Source organism: Athene noctua, chromosome 1 (assembly GCF_965140245.1).
Source record: "Athene noctua chromosome 1, bAthNoc1.hap1.1, whole genome shotgun sequence".
Lineage (NCBI taxonomy): Eukaryota > Metazoa > Chordata > Aves > Strigiformes > Strigidae > Athene > Athene noctua.
Genome location: NC_134037.1, coordinates 237,025,169 through 237,042,162, shown reverse-complemented (window position 1 = coordinate 237,042,162; position 16,994 = coordinate 237,025,169). Strand labels below are relative to the sequence as shown.

Sequence of the window (16,994 nt, the reverse complement as noted above, 5' to 3'; positions counted from 1 at the left end):
AATTGCTCTGGCTGTATCTGCAGTAGCAAATAGTTTGGCTTTATAGAAACAAATTGCAGAGTGACACAGCTGATGCTGAAGACCTCATGTCCACACTCAACCCATTCCAGTGTGGGTTTACTTCAGAATGCTTCTAGTCCAGGGCACTTAATGTTCATTAGCAGTTAGAGCTTGTCTCCAGGCTTATTTTCACTGTAAATAAAGACTACTCCACTATGTGAAGCAAAGCAGAATAAAGGACGATGATCAGGAGATTCACTTCAGAAGTGCGCTGCTGACTGAAATTAAAACATCCCCTCAGTGCAACTGCAGCCTCTCAGTGGCTGTTGCCACATGCCAGGAGTTTAATGTATGTTTGAAACTCATCTTTTGTCTTCTTTTTTTCATGCAGAACTTCCATCTTTTGAAGTCAGACTCATTCCACTTCAGCCGTATTACCATATCTCAGATGAAAACTTTGTGTTTGATATTGAGGCAAAGTAGGAGTTCTTACAGTGTGGCTATTTTAAGAGGCAGATAAGTAGATAATGAACTGCAGCTTCTTCCTTTTTCTTGTCATTAACCATCTTCTGGCTTTACTTGAATCTGACTTTAATCTTATATAATCTCTGTTTCCGCTACTAACTTGAGATATCAGTTTAAAATGCTACCTGGGTCCAAGTGGTGGTGATCAAAATGGAACAAGATTTTCTGAATATTTTAGTTTGCTAGTAAGAAGGTAACTATTCAGTATTCTTCTCTGTGTTTCTAGTAGTTCCAGGCAAACCTATAACCTGCTTTTCTTTATACATTTTTTTAAACATTTAGAAACATTCTAAAGCCTCAGATGTTTCTATTTGATGTAACTCAAGTAGAGAATTCAAGCTTGGGTATGAAATTTTCTCAAAGCCCAGTGAAGTTTGGCAGTAATAAGCAAGTGCTTATTTGAGAAGAATTATTTTATGCAGAAGTACTTCCAGGTGAATAAATACAGCTAATCAGAGGAGTTTCCATGATCACTACAGACACGTGCAGTGCAACACTGATTTGGATGACACATGACTACAAAGTTCTCAGACTGACCAGCCCATGAGGGAGGGTCTGGTGGAGGATAAATTGCACTTGGTCCTATATCAAATTAGAATTGCATCAAACATAGAGTCAGACAATGAAGATTTGAACCACCAAAATATTTTGAATACATTGGAACAATCAAGCTGAACCTAGATTGAATAAGTATTTTGTGCTGTGTGGCTCTGACATTGCTCCACACTGACAGATCTAAATTTGTTGTATGATCTACCACTAGTTCATCAACATATATGAAGCGCTCTTGGCTGTTAAATTTTCAAGTTTCTTAGGAGTGGAAATATTAAAAGACGACTTGTTAGGAGAATGTTCTTCCTTTATTTACCACTCAGCTGGAATCCAAAATGACTACAAATATCTTGGCCACCTTGCACGTGAGGAAGATGGAGATAGAAATCAAATAGCTCTCTGGAGACTCAGCAATGTATTTCCTTTTCACTGAAGTCACCACTCATGCGACTAGAGTTGATTACTTCAGTAAGATATATTATACGAGCTTTGTAAGTCCAGGTTCTACATGCCAGTCGTTTAAGTGAAGTGGTTCAGTGTGGCATTAGTTCAGATATAAATTTGATTTAGAGTTAGATTTTAAATCTGTTTCAAATGTGACTTTGTGAAAAAAAAATAATAATCCTGGTATGAAAATGGGATCATATTGATGGAAGAGTATATGAAGTTCCTTCATGAAAAACAATATACTAGAAATTGTCTGAAACAACCTTAATACTGCATTTGAACAGAAGTTTATGTTTTCTGAAGTCAAAGAACCTCTGCATGAAATGTTAGACATCTAAATTAGTGTCCTTATGGTGCCATTAGAACTTGATACCTCTTTTTTTTTCTCTTTTTCTCAAGAGGAATAGGTTTTGTGAAATGAGAACAGGCAGCTGGAAGCAGCTGGCCTTCCTCATAGTTGGGAGAAATCTTTTCAGTTTCAAACGAGTGAGGAGACTGATGAATTTTTGCTCACATTTTATTTTATCTGTTTCTGTGGATTCCTAATTTTTTATATCCTTAAATATCATAAAATAATATTAGCAAATGCCATCAAATTGAGTAGGTTTTTAGGATATTGCCAAATATACTGGACAGTTGATATGGAATAAATATATCTCCCAAAATATGGTATTCTGCATTATCTAAATAACACTGAAATATTTATTATGTTTATTTCTCCCTATCTAGAAAAAAGCTCAGATTTATTTCAGGGCAATTTTGATACATCAGTAGAGGGCTGAACACATAGTGTCAGCACATAATGTCAGACCTTCACTACGAACAGCTCCTTAAAATAAAAAATAAGTCAGCACGTCATGGCTTTTGAGGTTGATTCACCATGTTCTTTAAGATTTTTTAACACAAAACCACAAATTGGATTACACAGATTTGTTGTTGCTAGTATTGTTAAATATATTTAGTGTCAAACAGTGGGAAAATTTTCTGTACAGTAATGATATCCAAGATAATCCTGTAAAGCTTATTATATCCATTCACTATTAGTATTTTGACTATTAATGGTTTGCAATTATTTTTGAATAATATAAAAATATAAACATCTGACATTGTTGGGAAATGTTTTAACAGTGAAATTAGATTCTAATAACTTACTAATTCTACGGAAAAACGTGTATAATTTTATCAAGGTATTTCATTGTTTCCTAGGCAAAGCCCCTTTGAGTGTTGCCTTTTACAAACATACACAGAATTGGATAGTGTAAGAATATCTTACTGACAAGTCACCATTGGATAGTTTGTGTTTATCTCAGTAGCTGTTGGGGATGGCGGAGAGGTGACAGTCAATACAGAAGGGAGGAAATATCCAGGTATAGAAATTGCTAATATAAGGTACAGATAAGAATAAAAACCCTTGGCCTATATAACCAAAGCCTGTGACTTTAAGCACTGGCAGTAACTAACCTTGTAAGTAATGTGACTTTAGTTAAACATCCATTAAATATTAGCACTGAGCCCCAGAGCTTGGTGGCTGATGGCTTGGCTGTTGCATGGCACAGGCTCGGCCTCAGCCATACAGCAAACAGTTCTCAGAAAGTCTTCAGGAGGAAGACCAAGGTCTACCCCAGGTCTGCATGTGGCCACCCTGCTGTGGAAGACAGGGGACTTAGTAGAGCAGGTGTGGGCTGTGCTGAGCCAGCCAGCCACAGCCTCCAGGAGAGCACTGAAATCGTTTATTTTAATAACCTGGTCCAAAGAGGGTACAGTTGTTAAATTTGCTATATGGACCCTGACAGAACCTTCCAGGTGGAAGACCGACCCTCCTCCCCCTAGGTTCTAATGGGCTTTATTTCTAGTCTAAATTTATCACTTGGCCATCTTATACCCTGTTGGTCTTTTGCCCGTTGTCCTTGAGCTCTTTGCCTTGACTGTGCTGATCCTTCCTTTCCCCAGCGCACCCTGAGTGAGGAGGCAGAACCCTGTAAACACCTCCTTTGCTTAGATGAACAAATTTAGCTCTTCTAACCTCCTCTTGATCACCTTCACTTCTTTATGTGGCTTTATTGATTAATTACTTTAATCATGATTACTTGATATTGTAATATGGAGTGATGTCAGGTAATTGGCTTTAATATTTCAATCCTTTCTAAAATTTCCTCTGTATGTTATTGCAGCACTCAGTTTTGAGTTTATGGACTGTGCAAATCCTTCGTATATACTACACTACTCATTAAGATAATTATTTAACAGGTAAAAATAGGGTTGAATAACTGGATGCTGTTTTGTCTGTTGGAAAAGGTCCCAGTGGTACTACACAGGCCTGCCTGTCTTTCATCAAAATCTACATATGGAATTCCTAATAATTGAACTTATTTCTCTGAACTGGCCATTCATGTAATGAACAGTTATTTGGCATACTGGCTGTTGTTTCCCACAGTTATTAGTTCTGGGGTTTTAAGCAGTTTTCCTAAGAACTGCCTCTCAGTTAGTTTTGTTGGTATAGATCAGTGCTGCTGATCATATCAATGTGAAAGAGGCTTTCTTTAAACAAAAATAAACCATTACAGAACTGAGATGAAGCAAGATTTCCACAAGCAAAAGACAACACCATGGCCATGACAGGTCTCATGTAGCATACTACATGATGTACTACAGGAGGATGCCATCTGCCAGGGTTTCCCCGAGTATGGAGCAACAACATGACCTGTCTTCTCTCTCCATGACCTGTATGGAGAGTTCAGGAGTATTCTGGCCAGATACCTATCTGGCAAATATTTCACTTACAACAGGTCTCTATGCTAAACTCCCTAAACCCATAGGAGAGACATGGGGTGGAGGATGTCTGCCTAATGCAGGTATTCAAATTTCAGCAGGTAGGACCTGTCTCTGGAGGTCTTCAGAGGTACCAAATACTTTGTATCGGTCCCTGTGGTGATTCTCTGGCCCCCTATTTTAAATGCTCTGCTCACAAGGTGTCTCACACAAAGGAATTATCTGTTCAACCAAGCTAAATAGTCTGGATACCTCCCTTGCTCCATGTGAAGGGCATGAGTTCTGTGAGACCTCACTGTGCAACTAAAGTTCGCATTAATTTGTAAAAAAACATTTTTAAATTACTCTGGTGTAAATTTTGTCAGATGATGTCTCCACACATGATTCTACCAGTGTAATTTACTCCATATATTTCTCTGCACTTTTAATCATCACTTTGTACAGAGACCAGTAAAAGTCTTCATGTTTGAGTTATCACTGAATGACACTAATTTTTGTTTTCAAGCTATTAGTTACAGATGGGATGCCTACAGATTTCTCAATTTCATTTCAGCATAAAATTATTAGTCTGATTTATGCCTGCTTTTATTAATGTAGTGATTCATCTCCTTGCTTTTCTTCCTTCCAAAGACACTCTTATGGGAAAGGGATTCAAGGTGCTGCATACGTACGATTTGGCATAATTGATGAAAACGAGAAAAAAGTCTTTCTTCCAGGCCTGGAACAACAGCTATCGGTAAGTACTGAAGTTCAGTGGAACTATGCTCATTTATCACAGGTGAGCTGAATATTGCCAGAAGTTATCAAAATATAGATCCCTGTAATACCATAGTCATGTTATAAGCAACAATTTTTAAATTCTAGTGGAAAGAAAACAGTAAAGCGTTGTCATTTTTTTTTTTTTTTTTTTCACTTTTGCTTTAGATTCAAAATGGAAAAGGAAGAGTTACTTTAAATACATCACTTTTGGAAGCGAAATTAGGAAAGACTATTTCCACTCTGGAAGGGTTTCATTTATATGTTGCTGTTACCACTGTAGAAACTGCAAGTGAGTACACTATGCCTTCCTTACCTGATACAGGCTGTAATATTTACATTGATCTTTCTCTGGTGTAATCCTTCATGTGGGAAACCTTGTCCCACTGGACCAGTCTTCACTGCAAAGCTTGCTCATGCTGTAACACATGACAGTCTCTTTCATCTGACTCCTTTCTGTGCACAAACTTAATCTTGGATGGGATTCACTTATCTGAACACAAAAATCCTATGTAGTCCTGTGTGGTCTTCCACTTCACAATCTGTCTTGTAAGTGCAAAGTTGGAGAAGATGATATGACGTAATATTTACTCTTACCAGTAGTAAAAAAGCCCCCAAACCCCTCTTTCAGAAAATTAGAGATCTAGGATCCAAACCCCACTAATGAGACTGAGTGACTTTTATGTTGGGCTTTGATGTAGTCTTCTCCCAGGAATGAAGCCCCGACAGCTCGGAAAGGGAGGTGCACAGCCGCAGTGGCTCCTGTGGTATCAGTGTGCTTTGTGTTTGCAGCTACATTGTTCTGACTGATGTGTTAAAGGGGAATTCTTACGTTGTAACAAACCACTTTGCAGGTCTTTGTGTCTGAACTGTCAAGAGCACACACCTGCCAGTGTCAGCTCACATCGCGCTGCCCTTGCACTGGCCTCTCTGGTTGTGTTCCCCATCCACCTGTACCCATCTCTTCCTCTTCTCAGGGCTGAAGCATTTTGGGGAGGGATCATATTTCAGTTTTCTTTATACACTCTGCTAAAAATTCAATTAATCTTGAAAACAGAAATGATGGATTCTACTATAATATGTAAGTACATAGTCTTCACTCCCATAGCAACACATATTGTTTGATATTAACAGGTGGCGAAATGAGGGAAGAGGAACTCATCAATGTGAAATTTGTGAAATCTCCTTATGTTGTTGATCTGTCTAACACCAAAAAGTATTTTGTGCCTGGAGCTCCCTTCTCTGTTGTGGTATGTAATATTTAGCCCACTGTGTCTGCCTCCATATCAAGGGATTTATATCTGCCCTGTTTATAAAATTTTTATCTGATCCAGTGGGAGCTCTGTAGGACAGAGACCTTCAGGAATAGGTCCAACACAGAGCTACAGTTTGTGTGTCTGGTTTGTCTCGCTTCTGTACACACAGAGCCTGAGCAGGGAAACTAAAGCCAGAAAATGCTGGTTTTCTGTTGTGGAGTCATCTGTGCACTGTTGCACTACAAGGTTTTATAAAATATGTAGCAGTCCCATCCTCACTTCCACATCAAAAATTTAAAATAATAATGTTGTATCAAATTAATCTCCTATCAAATTAAAATTCTGAAAAGTAAAGCAGGGTATCAGCTTTTTTTTAAAAAAATGCATATAAGTTTTTGAGGTTTTGAGCTTCACACTTTCAAGTTCTTTTACAAAGATTTCTATAAAGAGTTGAAGTTAGAATTTTACCTTATAATAGTTAAAGACAAATATCTCTGGGATCAGTTGAGACCTAGCAGATGCTAAGTGAAAATCTGGTGCAGCTGTTACTCTGTGTTCACAGATTTTTACCTTAGCTGGATTCCAGACTGAGTGAATTGATGACCCCCCTTCTCTCAAAGCTCAAATTTGCAAACACTAATGTGTACAGTTTTATATTTCTTGTCAGTTTATAAAAATAATTTCTGCTTGTTTTGAACATTTTTTGAACCCAGGCATTTCCTTGAAGTAACAGAAAAACTTTTTTTCCAATAGGCATCTGTCACTTTGATTGATGGCTCTCCTGCTGCCTCTCTACCTGTCACTGCTACTGTTACCTTGTCTGGAAAACCCCCTATGAAGAAGACTGGACTTTCTAATAAAGAGGGTCTAATCCCCTTTACATTTGACATTCCTGGAGATGCTCAGATGCTTCAAATAATGGTAAAGAAAACTCGAACACCCATGTGTAAAAATATACTGCTAGGAAGAGCTTATAAGACAACTACAAATGACTGTGAAGATGGTCAGTTTTCATTAAATAAGCACAGAGGGTGGAACATGATTTCTTACACCATCTGCACATCTTTGTCCAGATTGTGTAAGATATGTTAGAGAGAGACCAGGGGCCTGAGGGATGTATCACTGAAATGAAGGACAGTCTCCTACACTGGAGCTTTAGGAGTACATGCATCGGTGATAGTGGTAATTTTTTTTGTGATTCGGATGTGCATTTTCCTGGCATGAAGGATGGAAATGGTATTGTAAGGAATATCACCATGAGAAGTGACAGAAAATTATGAGAAGGTGAAGGAAAAGTTCCTAAGCAATACAGACAGTGGGCTACATCTGGACACTCAGAGGGTTCAATTATGCAAACAATATAAAAGGGAACAAAAGTTGTCTAAGTACAAAATCTCTGTGATTTTGAGCCGTTGATTCTCATTCAGAAAGAGACAAGGCTGAAAAATATCAAGTGCAAACACAGCAAGAGGCAAAATAGGATGAGAGACTGAAGTAATTTAAATCCTGGTTTTTGATTCCAGGTTTCTGTAATGAGGTCTCAACAGTGATTCATCTCATTCCCCATCATTTTCTGAATAATGTAGGTAGATATGAATTAAGGGTGACACTCTATACCGTCTCCTGAGGGACACTGTATTCACTCTGTCTTTTTCTTCCTTGACAGGTAAAGGCTGAAGAGGGAAAAGAAAAATTAGAATCACCTGAAACCAGTATCAGAGCTGAAAGATACCAGTCTGCTTCCCCTAACTTCCTCAGCATCAGCATCCCACATACTGTCGTGGCACCTGGAGATACCTTACGCATCACCTTGAATGATATTCATCAGTCTGGCAGTGGAAAGATTGACTATTTCTACTATATGGTAAACAGAATAGCAGCATATCAGTAATTTCTTTTAGAAATCATACAACTCAGAACACCTATCTAGTTACGAATACATGGGAAACCAGAGGGTGTCCAACAAAGGGCAATGGAGATGATCAGTGTCCTAGCCCACCTGACCTACCAAGGCAGGCTGAGAGAACTGTGCTTGTTCAGTTTGGTGAAGATGCTGAGAGTGAGTCAATAGCAACCTAAAATTAGTTGAAGAGAAATTACAGGCATAGTGGAGACAAACTCTCCTAGGTGGTACCATGCAATATAACAAGGGACAAAGGCTACAAATTATGACCAGGGAGGTTTATTTTGGAAAAATCTTTTCACTCGTGATGAATGCAGTACTGGAAGTGCTTCCCCAGAGAGTTTAGGGAATTGCCATCCTCAGGAGCATTCAACACTTAACTAGACGCTACTGATGTCTCAGAGCAGGCAGTTGGACTAGAGATCTTCATAGGTCCCTTCCAGAAACTCTTTATATGATTCTGTTATTTTTATATATTTGCATGTATTTTGGGACATGTAACGTAGAAACCTTTGTAAAGTTTTCTTCTGAAGAAGGACAAATAAATACAAATTTTTGTTTGTCTAGAGAAAATAGGTCCATACGGGGTAATGTTTGTTTGCATAATTATGTGGATATTTTTGAAAGATGCTAAACTGACAGCCTTGAAAGATGAAATCCCAGACAGATAACTTCTGCGATATCTATGACAATTTGATTTCTCTTAATCCAGATCTCATTCTTTCCCACTGCTTCCAATCTGTATTCTTTCCTAGTAATAAGCCAATATTAAATATTATTTTTATTGCTCTGATTCCCATAAATACCTTCTTTTCAGTGATTACAGAACTGTCTGCCTTGTTGTGGGCAGATCATGCATAATACATAAGATTCTGTCCCTGCAGCTAGAAAACATAGTTATATTCTAGGGGACCTTGAATTTCTCAGAAAATGCCTTTTATGGTTAATTATTCTTTATTTAATGAATAACATATGATTCTTATATTACCATGCCTCCATATTACCTGCACCCAATGTTAGTTAACAGGTAGGTCAGTGTTATCTCCAACAGATAACGTGATGAACGATCACTGAAGGCATTGGCTGTCATAGTCCTAAATAGCATCCTGAAACTGGGTCTGAAAAGCAGTTCTATAGATGGAAAAGTAAGGAAACAATCCTGCTCAGCCTGGGACCAGGAATGCAAAGTATTTATTTTGCTGAAGGAGACAAATGTGTTCATGGATACATTCCAGGAATGAATCTGTTGAATGTCAAATGTGTTTAATCCCCTTCTCCCTCTCTTTGTCCTAATTTTGCTTGGCAGCTTAAATTTCCCAGTAAGATAAGCATCACAGGCACCAGTTGCCATTTATTTTTGATAGGACTCTGACATATTGGAATAATTGTATCCCTAGGAGTTAAATTTAGGTCTGAGGGTTTATTTTTATTGGAAGATTTAGCATAGGGTTGGAATTGCCGCTGCCAGGCCCTGGGAAGCTGCAGTGCTGGGCAGGCAGGATGTGTGGAAGAGGTGGTGGGAGACCCTGCTGGAGCTCAGCAGTGGGGCTCTCTCCCAAACTTTGGTCACCTAAATGAAGGCAGTGAGGATTTCAGACCAGGCTGCAGCGTGTCTTTGTTTCTTTCTGAAGTCTGTTCACTGTGTGTTTAGGAAAGCCGCATGTATTTTGTTCAGGGAAGAGCGCTATCAGTCCTGCCACTGTGTCTGTTTTCCACTCCTCTGACAACCCATGAATATAATTAACACATCATGGATAGAAAGTAATTAAATAGTGAAAGATGGGCTGAAATCAGTGTAGGGCCAGTCTGTGATACTTTATTATCAGTAATAATTTTGGGGTGAAACCTTCTGTTCCGACCCTTCCACACCATCTGAAAGAATCAGTACTGAGTACAGATTAAATCAAGCTGATATCCACCTCGGTATAATGACCTGTTATTCTAGAAGACAAAAATAAGACTGCCATCTGGTACCCCCCTTTCAAGCTGTAAGACTGAGCGGGGGTGATAGATTTGTGGTCAAACCCGGACCACAGGACCAGTGCAGCAGAGGCTTACCACCACATTCCTGTGCTAGAGGTACTGTGTGCTGGTCTCCTCCAGGCTACTGATATGCAGGTTGGTACTTAAATTAAATGCCACAAGGATAGAATAAATTGCAATCAGAAATGACCTTAGAAAGTTCTATATATGTATATAAAATTATGCAACATAATGCCCAGTCTAGGGTGCATTCACAATATTTGATTTCTGTTTGTTTCTGCCTTGTAGGTTGTGGCAAAGGGACAAGCTGAGCTTTTGGAAAGGGTCCCCTCCTCAAACAAAATAGTAAACCTTAAAATCACTGAGAAGATGGTGCCCGCCTTTCGTTTCTTAGCTTACTACTTCATTGCGAATGAGGGCCGTCGAGAGATTGTCGCTGATTCTGTATGGGTGGATGTTATGGATGTCTGCGAAGGAAAGGTACTTTCAAAGCAAGTAGCTTCTGTTATTGTATTCCAAAATAAAAACAAAACCATGGGGTATCATCAGAGCAAGTGCAGACCTGGGGGTAAAAAGAGAAAGACATTTCATTTTTATTGAAAAGGGAGTCATCAGAATTCTTGCTAAAAGGTACAACTGGAAAGGCTCCCAGGAGTGTTTGCAGTGATAGCCTTCTTCCGTAGGACAGGTTGTGCCTCAAAGAGATGAAAAATGTGGTCTCATATGTTAAAACCCCCTCTGCAAGTGTCTATACATTGGAAATCTAGAGGGGAACACCAACAGAATCACTGAGGGGCAGAATCTCTTTATAACCTAGTCTTTTTGTATTGAGGTGCATCATATGTAAGAAAGTGAAGCAATTTATTGGGGAAAAAAATGAATTCAAAGTAATTTTTCAAGCTTTTTCTTTCCTGTTAAAAGTAGTTTTCTAAGATTTTGTAGCCCCTCAAAAGCATTTAAAAAAAATAGTTTACCTTAGAAAATTTAAGTGTGGACAAAATAAGAATCCCTCAGAGCATCTCCTTCATCTTTGTCCTCCTTTTTGGTACCATAACATAAAACAAAAAAAAACACAAAAAAACAAAAAACCAAAACAAACAAAAAAAAAAGACAAGAGAATTTTTCCCCAATAGCATGAAACACAATTGCTGAAAAGCATCAGCCATCTAAAATGATTTTTTCCACCAAAAATGCTTGTATTGGAAAAAGAATATGATAGTCCATTGGGAAAAAATGTTTTCAAAAAAAATTATCCACCTCTAACACACAAGCCAATTTTTCATTCATACAATGACAAAACCCAGTTATGTTCAAAGCTGGCATTTCTATTAACAATTCCCTTTAAATATCATAATCACCATGGCTACTTCCTCCTACACCACAGGAATGTCTACATCAGATATGAACCAGATCTGAACCCAGTCGTGTTGAAAAATTCAAATGTGAGATAGAAAGGAGGTAGACTGGTTTAACTCAGTTAATTTTGTACATTAATTAGCCTTTTGCTCTATTTCATGGCGATTTTGTTTCCGTTACAAAATCATATTGAAGGCCCTAGTTCAGCAACCCCCTTACACATACTTTTAATTCCCATTGGTGCTTAATTGTCATTGAAAGGCAGTGTCCAATATCCTGAACAGACACATCTTTTAACCCCCCATGTTGTTCTCCAATGGGAGATACCTGCATCTACATCTTCCAAGACACAGGATCTCAGGCAGAAACACAATAAAAATAGGAACATCCCGCAGTCTCTGACTGCTGACAGTCACAGCTGACAATATTCCTGGCCAAAAGAGTCTTCACTTTTTCCTAACAAATGTGACGGTTTTGTTTCAATCTTTTCTATCTAGATTAAAGTGAGAACAGAACAAGAGATATACGAACCAACAGACAATATCAATTTACAGATTGAAATGGACCATGCGGGAACAGTTGCCTTAGCTGTGGTTGATAAAGCAGTTTTTATTCTGAACAAGAAAAATAAGCTTACAGCCAAACAAGTAAGATATTTTAAAGAAGAAAATACCATATCTACTAGTCATGTGAAATTTTCCATGACTAATGAGAGGTTAAAAATGTAATTAATGCTTATTAATTGCTTAATCACAGCTTTGCTAAACTTGAAAATGTTTTTGCTTTGGCAATTTAGGATCTATTTAAGAAGAATGATATATGGAGTTTTCCATGCTACAGCAGACAAGTTTTAAATTAAAAAAGCATTACTTGAAAGTACTCCCCAACTGAAACATCCCCCAGCTTTAATCTCAGTTTCCAAATGCAGCTTCTACCACCAGTTTGTCTTGCTTCTGCAAGTCAAAGGCTACAAGAAATTTTTTAATATATATAAAGAAAACCCCTTTTGCAAGTATGTACAGTTCATTTATGCTATTTTATTTGACAGGTATTTAATGCTATGAATTCGTATGATCTTGGATGTTCTGCAGGTGGTGGTGCAAATAGTGTTCAAGTTTTTACTGATGTTGGTCTGGCTTTTTTATCAGATACAATTAAATCCAACATCCGGGAAAGTAAGTGCAATCTTCCCTTTATTTGAGATGTTTGTTCAAGATCACTATAGATTTGGGGAGGCTGACTGATTAAAAATCAGAAACATTTTATTGTGATGTTGTAAAATGTCCTGTGCCTGTGGATTTTTCTTCTTCTGTTCTTCACCTGGGTGTTGGCAGCTCAGATAGCCCAGATCGTGGCTGCTGGTCCTCTGATGTCCAGCTCAGCTGGGGCAGGCAGCAGTTGGCAAGGGCTGTAAGGTAACTTTTCAAACTGTGGGTCTTCTGTGAATGAAATGGGCCCTAAAATGGATCTTTCATGAATGACCTGGATGATCAGGCTGTTACTGTCATAGTATTCTGACAAAGCTCTTCTGTTCTGCTTTCCCAGGCTATAAATGCCTTCAGGTTACAAGAAGGCAGAAGAGATCTTTGGATTTTCAAAAGAGAATGTCAGGAATTGGTATGTATCTTCATCTGGGTGACCTGAAAGGCTTAGCAGGGGAGGCAAAGGCATCAGGCTGGGATCTAGGGGCAAGAATGATGGGATAGTAAAGAATACCAATATATTCATAGTCCCAGTTCTTGTGTTGTGACATAACCTAGCACAAGTGTGTAGACTGTGCCATGTGACCTGATGAATCATCTATCAAAACAACTCAAAAAACAAAACCAGAGTGGCCCAGCCGAAAATGGAAATTAATTCACCAGTTTATAATCACAAATGTGAAGTAATTCTGCTAGATATCATGTCATGGAATCAGTCATGGTTTTAAAGTTTTTCAAAATTATTTGTATGGCCAGAAAATGTTTTACAAATCCTATTTTTTTTTCTTGACATTCTGCTGTGAATTTGTGCCAGCTTCATGCTCCAACTAAGAGAAGATCTAGTATAATATTTGGTCTAAATTTAAAAAAAAAAAAAAAAAAAAACCACAACCAAAACCAACACATAAATTGATACTTCTTTGCCAGAAGATATGAAGGCTTGAAGCTGAGACCTTCCTCACTTTTGAAATGGGTTTCTTTATTGAAGAATAAGAACACTGCCATGGCTATTTCTATCAAGATATCTAATTCCAGTCTGCCAAGGAAGCATTTTTAATTCAGTCTGAATTTGAAGAGAAAGCTTAGAATAGAATATCTAGGATGCTATAGGGCCTATACTTTCCTCCTGTGTTGTGGACTGGTTTTAGGATGGAGAACAGGTCCCCAGCTGCAGGTAGAATGTTACAATAGCAACTAGCATTAACTGTGAAGAATGACGCTTTTGCTATTTCCACATCACTAATTCTGGGCTTTAATTACATTGCAGCCAGCAAATATCAAAACACTGATCTACAAAAGTGCTGTGAAGATGGGATGAAATTAAATCCCATGAAGTTTTCTTGTGCACAAAGGCTAACAAGGGTGACTGGCTCCCTCAAATGCAGAAACGCCTTCCAGGACTGCTGTGAGAAAGCCACAGCCCTCAGAAAGGAGGCGAAGCGGAGGATCAGAGTGGGCTTGGCACGACGTAAAGAACAGCGGCATGCAATTGTCTACACAAAAATATTATTCATATAGTGGCAAGGGAGTGTTAAGAGGCATTTAATGTGGTGGGGCTAGGAAGGAAGTTTTCACCTCAACATTTCAGTGAGCCCCAGTATAGTGCAGCACCCACACACCATTGTATCGTCACAGCTGTATACTGTGAAGGTGGAAGTGGGACGGGATAACTTCTTGGGGTGAGAAAAGGCAGGAATCACTTTAGCCACCATTGGCCCCAGAACAGCTTTACGGAGGAGCTGTTGGCCCCTGCCCACATCTTGGGAGGCCACAAACAGTCAAGCAGAGCAGGAGGTGGTTTTCTGTGTTCAGAGCTCTGACCAATCATGTTTCATGACTATTTTGTTAGTGGTACTACCAAAACACACCTAATGAGAAGGGACCAGTTCAGCCAGGGACAATTTTGTCTCTTCCTTTCTTCTTCCCAAAGTCTATCTCTGGTCATAGAAGAATTCATGTTACCAAAAAAAATTTCATGTTGAAAATTACCCCATTCGAAGTGTAATTTCTGCTACCATTTTTCTCAGAGCTTCCCTTTCATGCTCTGTCTGTCACAAATATGGGAACATCTTTGTTATGCATTACTAAAAGGGAATGTTTTATTGTTCGGTAACATATAGTTATTGAACTTGGAAAGAAGAATTATCCTTTTGTTCAATGACAACCTTTGGTCATTGCTTCTCTTTTTCCAGCATTTTCACAAGATGAAACCCAGATGAAGTTTTTTGTTTCAGAGTATTTTTTGTGCTGCTTTCTCTCTGACAGACTCCCTGCAGAACAGTTTAAGGTCAGCAGCCAAAGACTTCAGAACAGAAACTCCACTCTTCTTTTACAGACTATGATGACCAAGAAGAAGTCTTTGATGAAACCTCTGTCAACTTGCGCAGTTATTTTCCTGAGAGCTGGTGGTGGAATTTGGAAGAAGTGAAAAACCCTGGAAACCATAGGTACTATATTATGTGACTAGGTGAATATGTCTATACGTGTACAGTAAAATGTATATCAATACCAGCTTTATGTGTTATCTGATACAGAGGACTTCAAAATATTTGGAAGTACTTTGTCTCCACAACGGGGGGAATATTTTTTCCTTTACAATACTCAAACTTCAGCAAATGACAATGTTTACATTTTATAAATCCTTCCTAATACATTTTATTTTGTGTTTCTTAGTGTAGAAAATTTTGCTCCTGACTCTATAACTACTTGGGAAGTTCAGGCAATAAGCATATCTCCTCAGAAAGGTATAAGTATTGGACATTTTGTTGGGTTTCTTTGTATGGATGAATAAAGACTGTATATTTTTTAAAAGAGAGATACAATGTTATGTTGACAGAGTGAGACAGTCTGTACTGAAAACCACAAAGTGTTTTGATCATGAGATTTACTTCTCTCTTTTATGCCATATTAAAGCCCAGCTATAATTTAAGGGATACATATACATTTATAAAAACAACATGAAGTGGATTCTGAAGGAGCATGGGTTATACCATCAAAACTGTCTCTTATTCTTTCCAATCTATAAGCCATCTCATTTTAGGTTCCACATGGCCAGGAAGTCAGAAGAAAGGTAGCGATAACAACACCACTTCTATTTGAGTATTTCTGGGAGCAATTTCTGGCCATCTCAGAGGAGCAATGCTGCTCCCTGGGATCTCCCGAGGGTTGACCAGGACTATGCAAGAGAGACAAAGGGTCCACCTGGTACTGCCGACTCCCCTTCAGAAAGGGAGGCTCAGGGTGCAGTGATGGTCATGGAGTTTATTTATTGAAAGTAAGGAAAGTTCGCTGTGTTTTAAACACGGCCTTTGCAGGAGACCTGGGCCACATTTCACTCACAGAAGCTACAAACACTCCTGCAAAATTTTACCTATTAAATACCATGTCAGTGACTCCAGAGGGCAAATCATATACCCTCACATAGGTCTCTAGTGCAGGTGAGTTGAAATGCTTTCTGGATATGCCTGTCTCCCTGTCCTGCTCTTGACCTCAGAGAAGCCCAGGTAATGAGTTTTGATTAGACATTTAACTTTCTTTCAGCTGATGTTAAGTGTGTAGTTCTTAATTCTGTTTTATTTTTTTCTCATACCAGGATTTTGCATAGCTGACCCCCACACGTTTGCAGTTTTCAAAGACTTTTTTGTATCCCTGAGATTACCTTACTCAGTCAGACGACATGAACAACTGGAAATAAAAGCAGTGATTTACAACTATCTGCCCAACGATCTCCAGGTAGTATTATTACCAAGTGCTGTGTTATACACGTCTAGTTAGATATATAGCTAGATGTAATAATTTAATTTAAATGACCCAGTCACCTTTCAGTGCCCTCCTAAAACCCCGCCCTTGCACTCCCATTTTGAAAGTCTCCACAAGGACATGATCCAGTTCTACTTGCTAATCAAACTCACTGTATAAAACAGATTTTATTTACCATATTACACAGCTAAATTCCCTGTCTTTGGGTATGTCTTCTTCCCCTTCATTGAAGCAGCCAGCTACTTTTTTGCTGCCTGCCAATCTGGGCAACCCCTGGATGCTGATAAAGCAGCTATGCAAGATACAGAGGTAACTTTTGAGCACACAATCCAGTTTATTAGCCACAAAATCCATTGTGCGTACAATGCAAAACCACTTTTTGTCTGTATGTGGCACCTATCCAGCTCTGCATATGGCACAGTTGTCACTGGGGTTAGGGCCTCCATTATCCTCAGACTGATGCTTTTCTTTTCATCTCTTCCCATC

At 38.7% G+C, this 16,994-nt stretch overlaps 1 protein-coding gene across 2 annotated transcripts in view; it reads left to right on the top strand.

The window, feature by feature from the left end:
- The window catches only part of LOC141973336 (complement C4-like), a 57,825-nt gene that overhangs the window by 17,448 nt on the left and 23,383 nt on the right, over positions 1–16,994 (top strand). For both annotated transcript variants that reach the window (XM_074931803.1, XM_074931793.1), the window contains exons 9-22: positions 392–479; positions 4,924–5,029; positions 5,218–5,341; positions 6,184–6,299; positions 7,059–7,226; positions 7,972–8,169; positions 10,480–10,671; positions 12,045–12,194; positions 12,596–12,722; positions 13,093–13,164; positions 14,017–14,217; positions 15,085–15,196; positions 15,423–15,493; positions 16,342–16,481. In XM_074931803.1, coding sequence (XP_074787904.1) covers positions 392–479; positions 4,924–5,029; positions 5,218–5,341; positions 6,184–6,299; positions 7,059–7,226; positions 7,972–8,169; positions 10,480–10,671; positions 12,045–12,194; positions 12,596–12,722; positions 13,093–13,164; positions 14,017–14,217; positions 15,085–15,196; positions 15,423–15,493; positions 16,342–16,481 — 1,865 coding nt within the window. The remainder of the gene's footprint in view (positions 1–391; positions 480–4,923; positions 5,030–5,217; positions 5,342–6,183; positions 6,300–7,058; positions 7,227–7,971; positions 8,170–10,479; positions 10,672–12,044; positions 12,195–12,595; positions 12,723–13,092; positions 13,165–14,016; positions 14,218–15,084; positions 15,197–15,422; positions 15,494–16,341; positions 16,482–16,994) is intronic.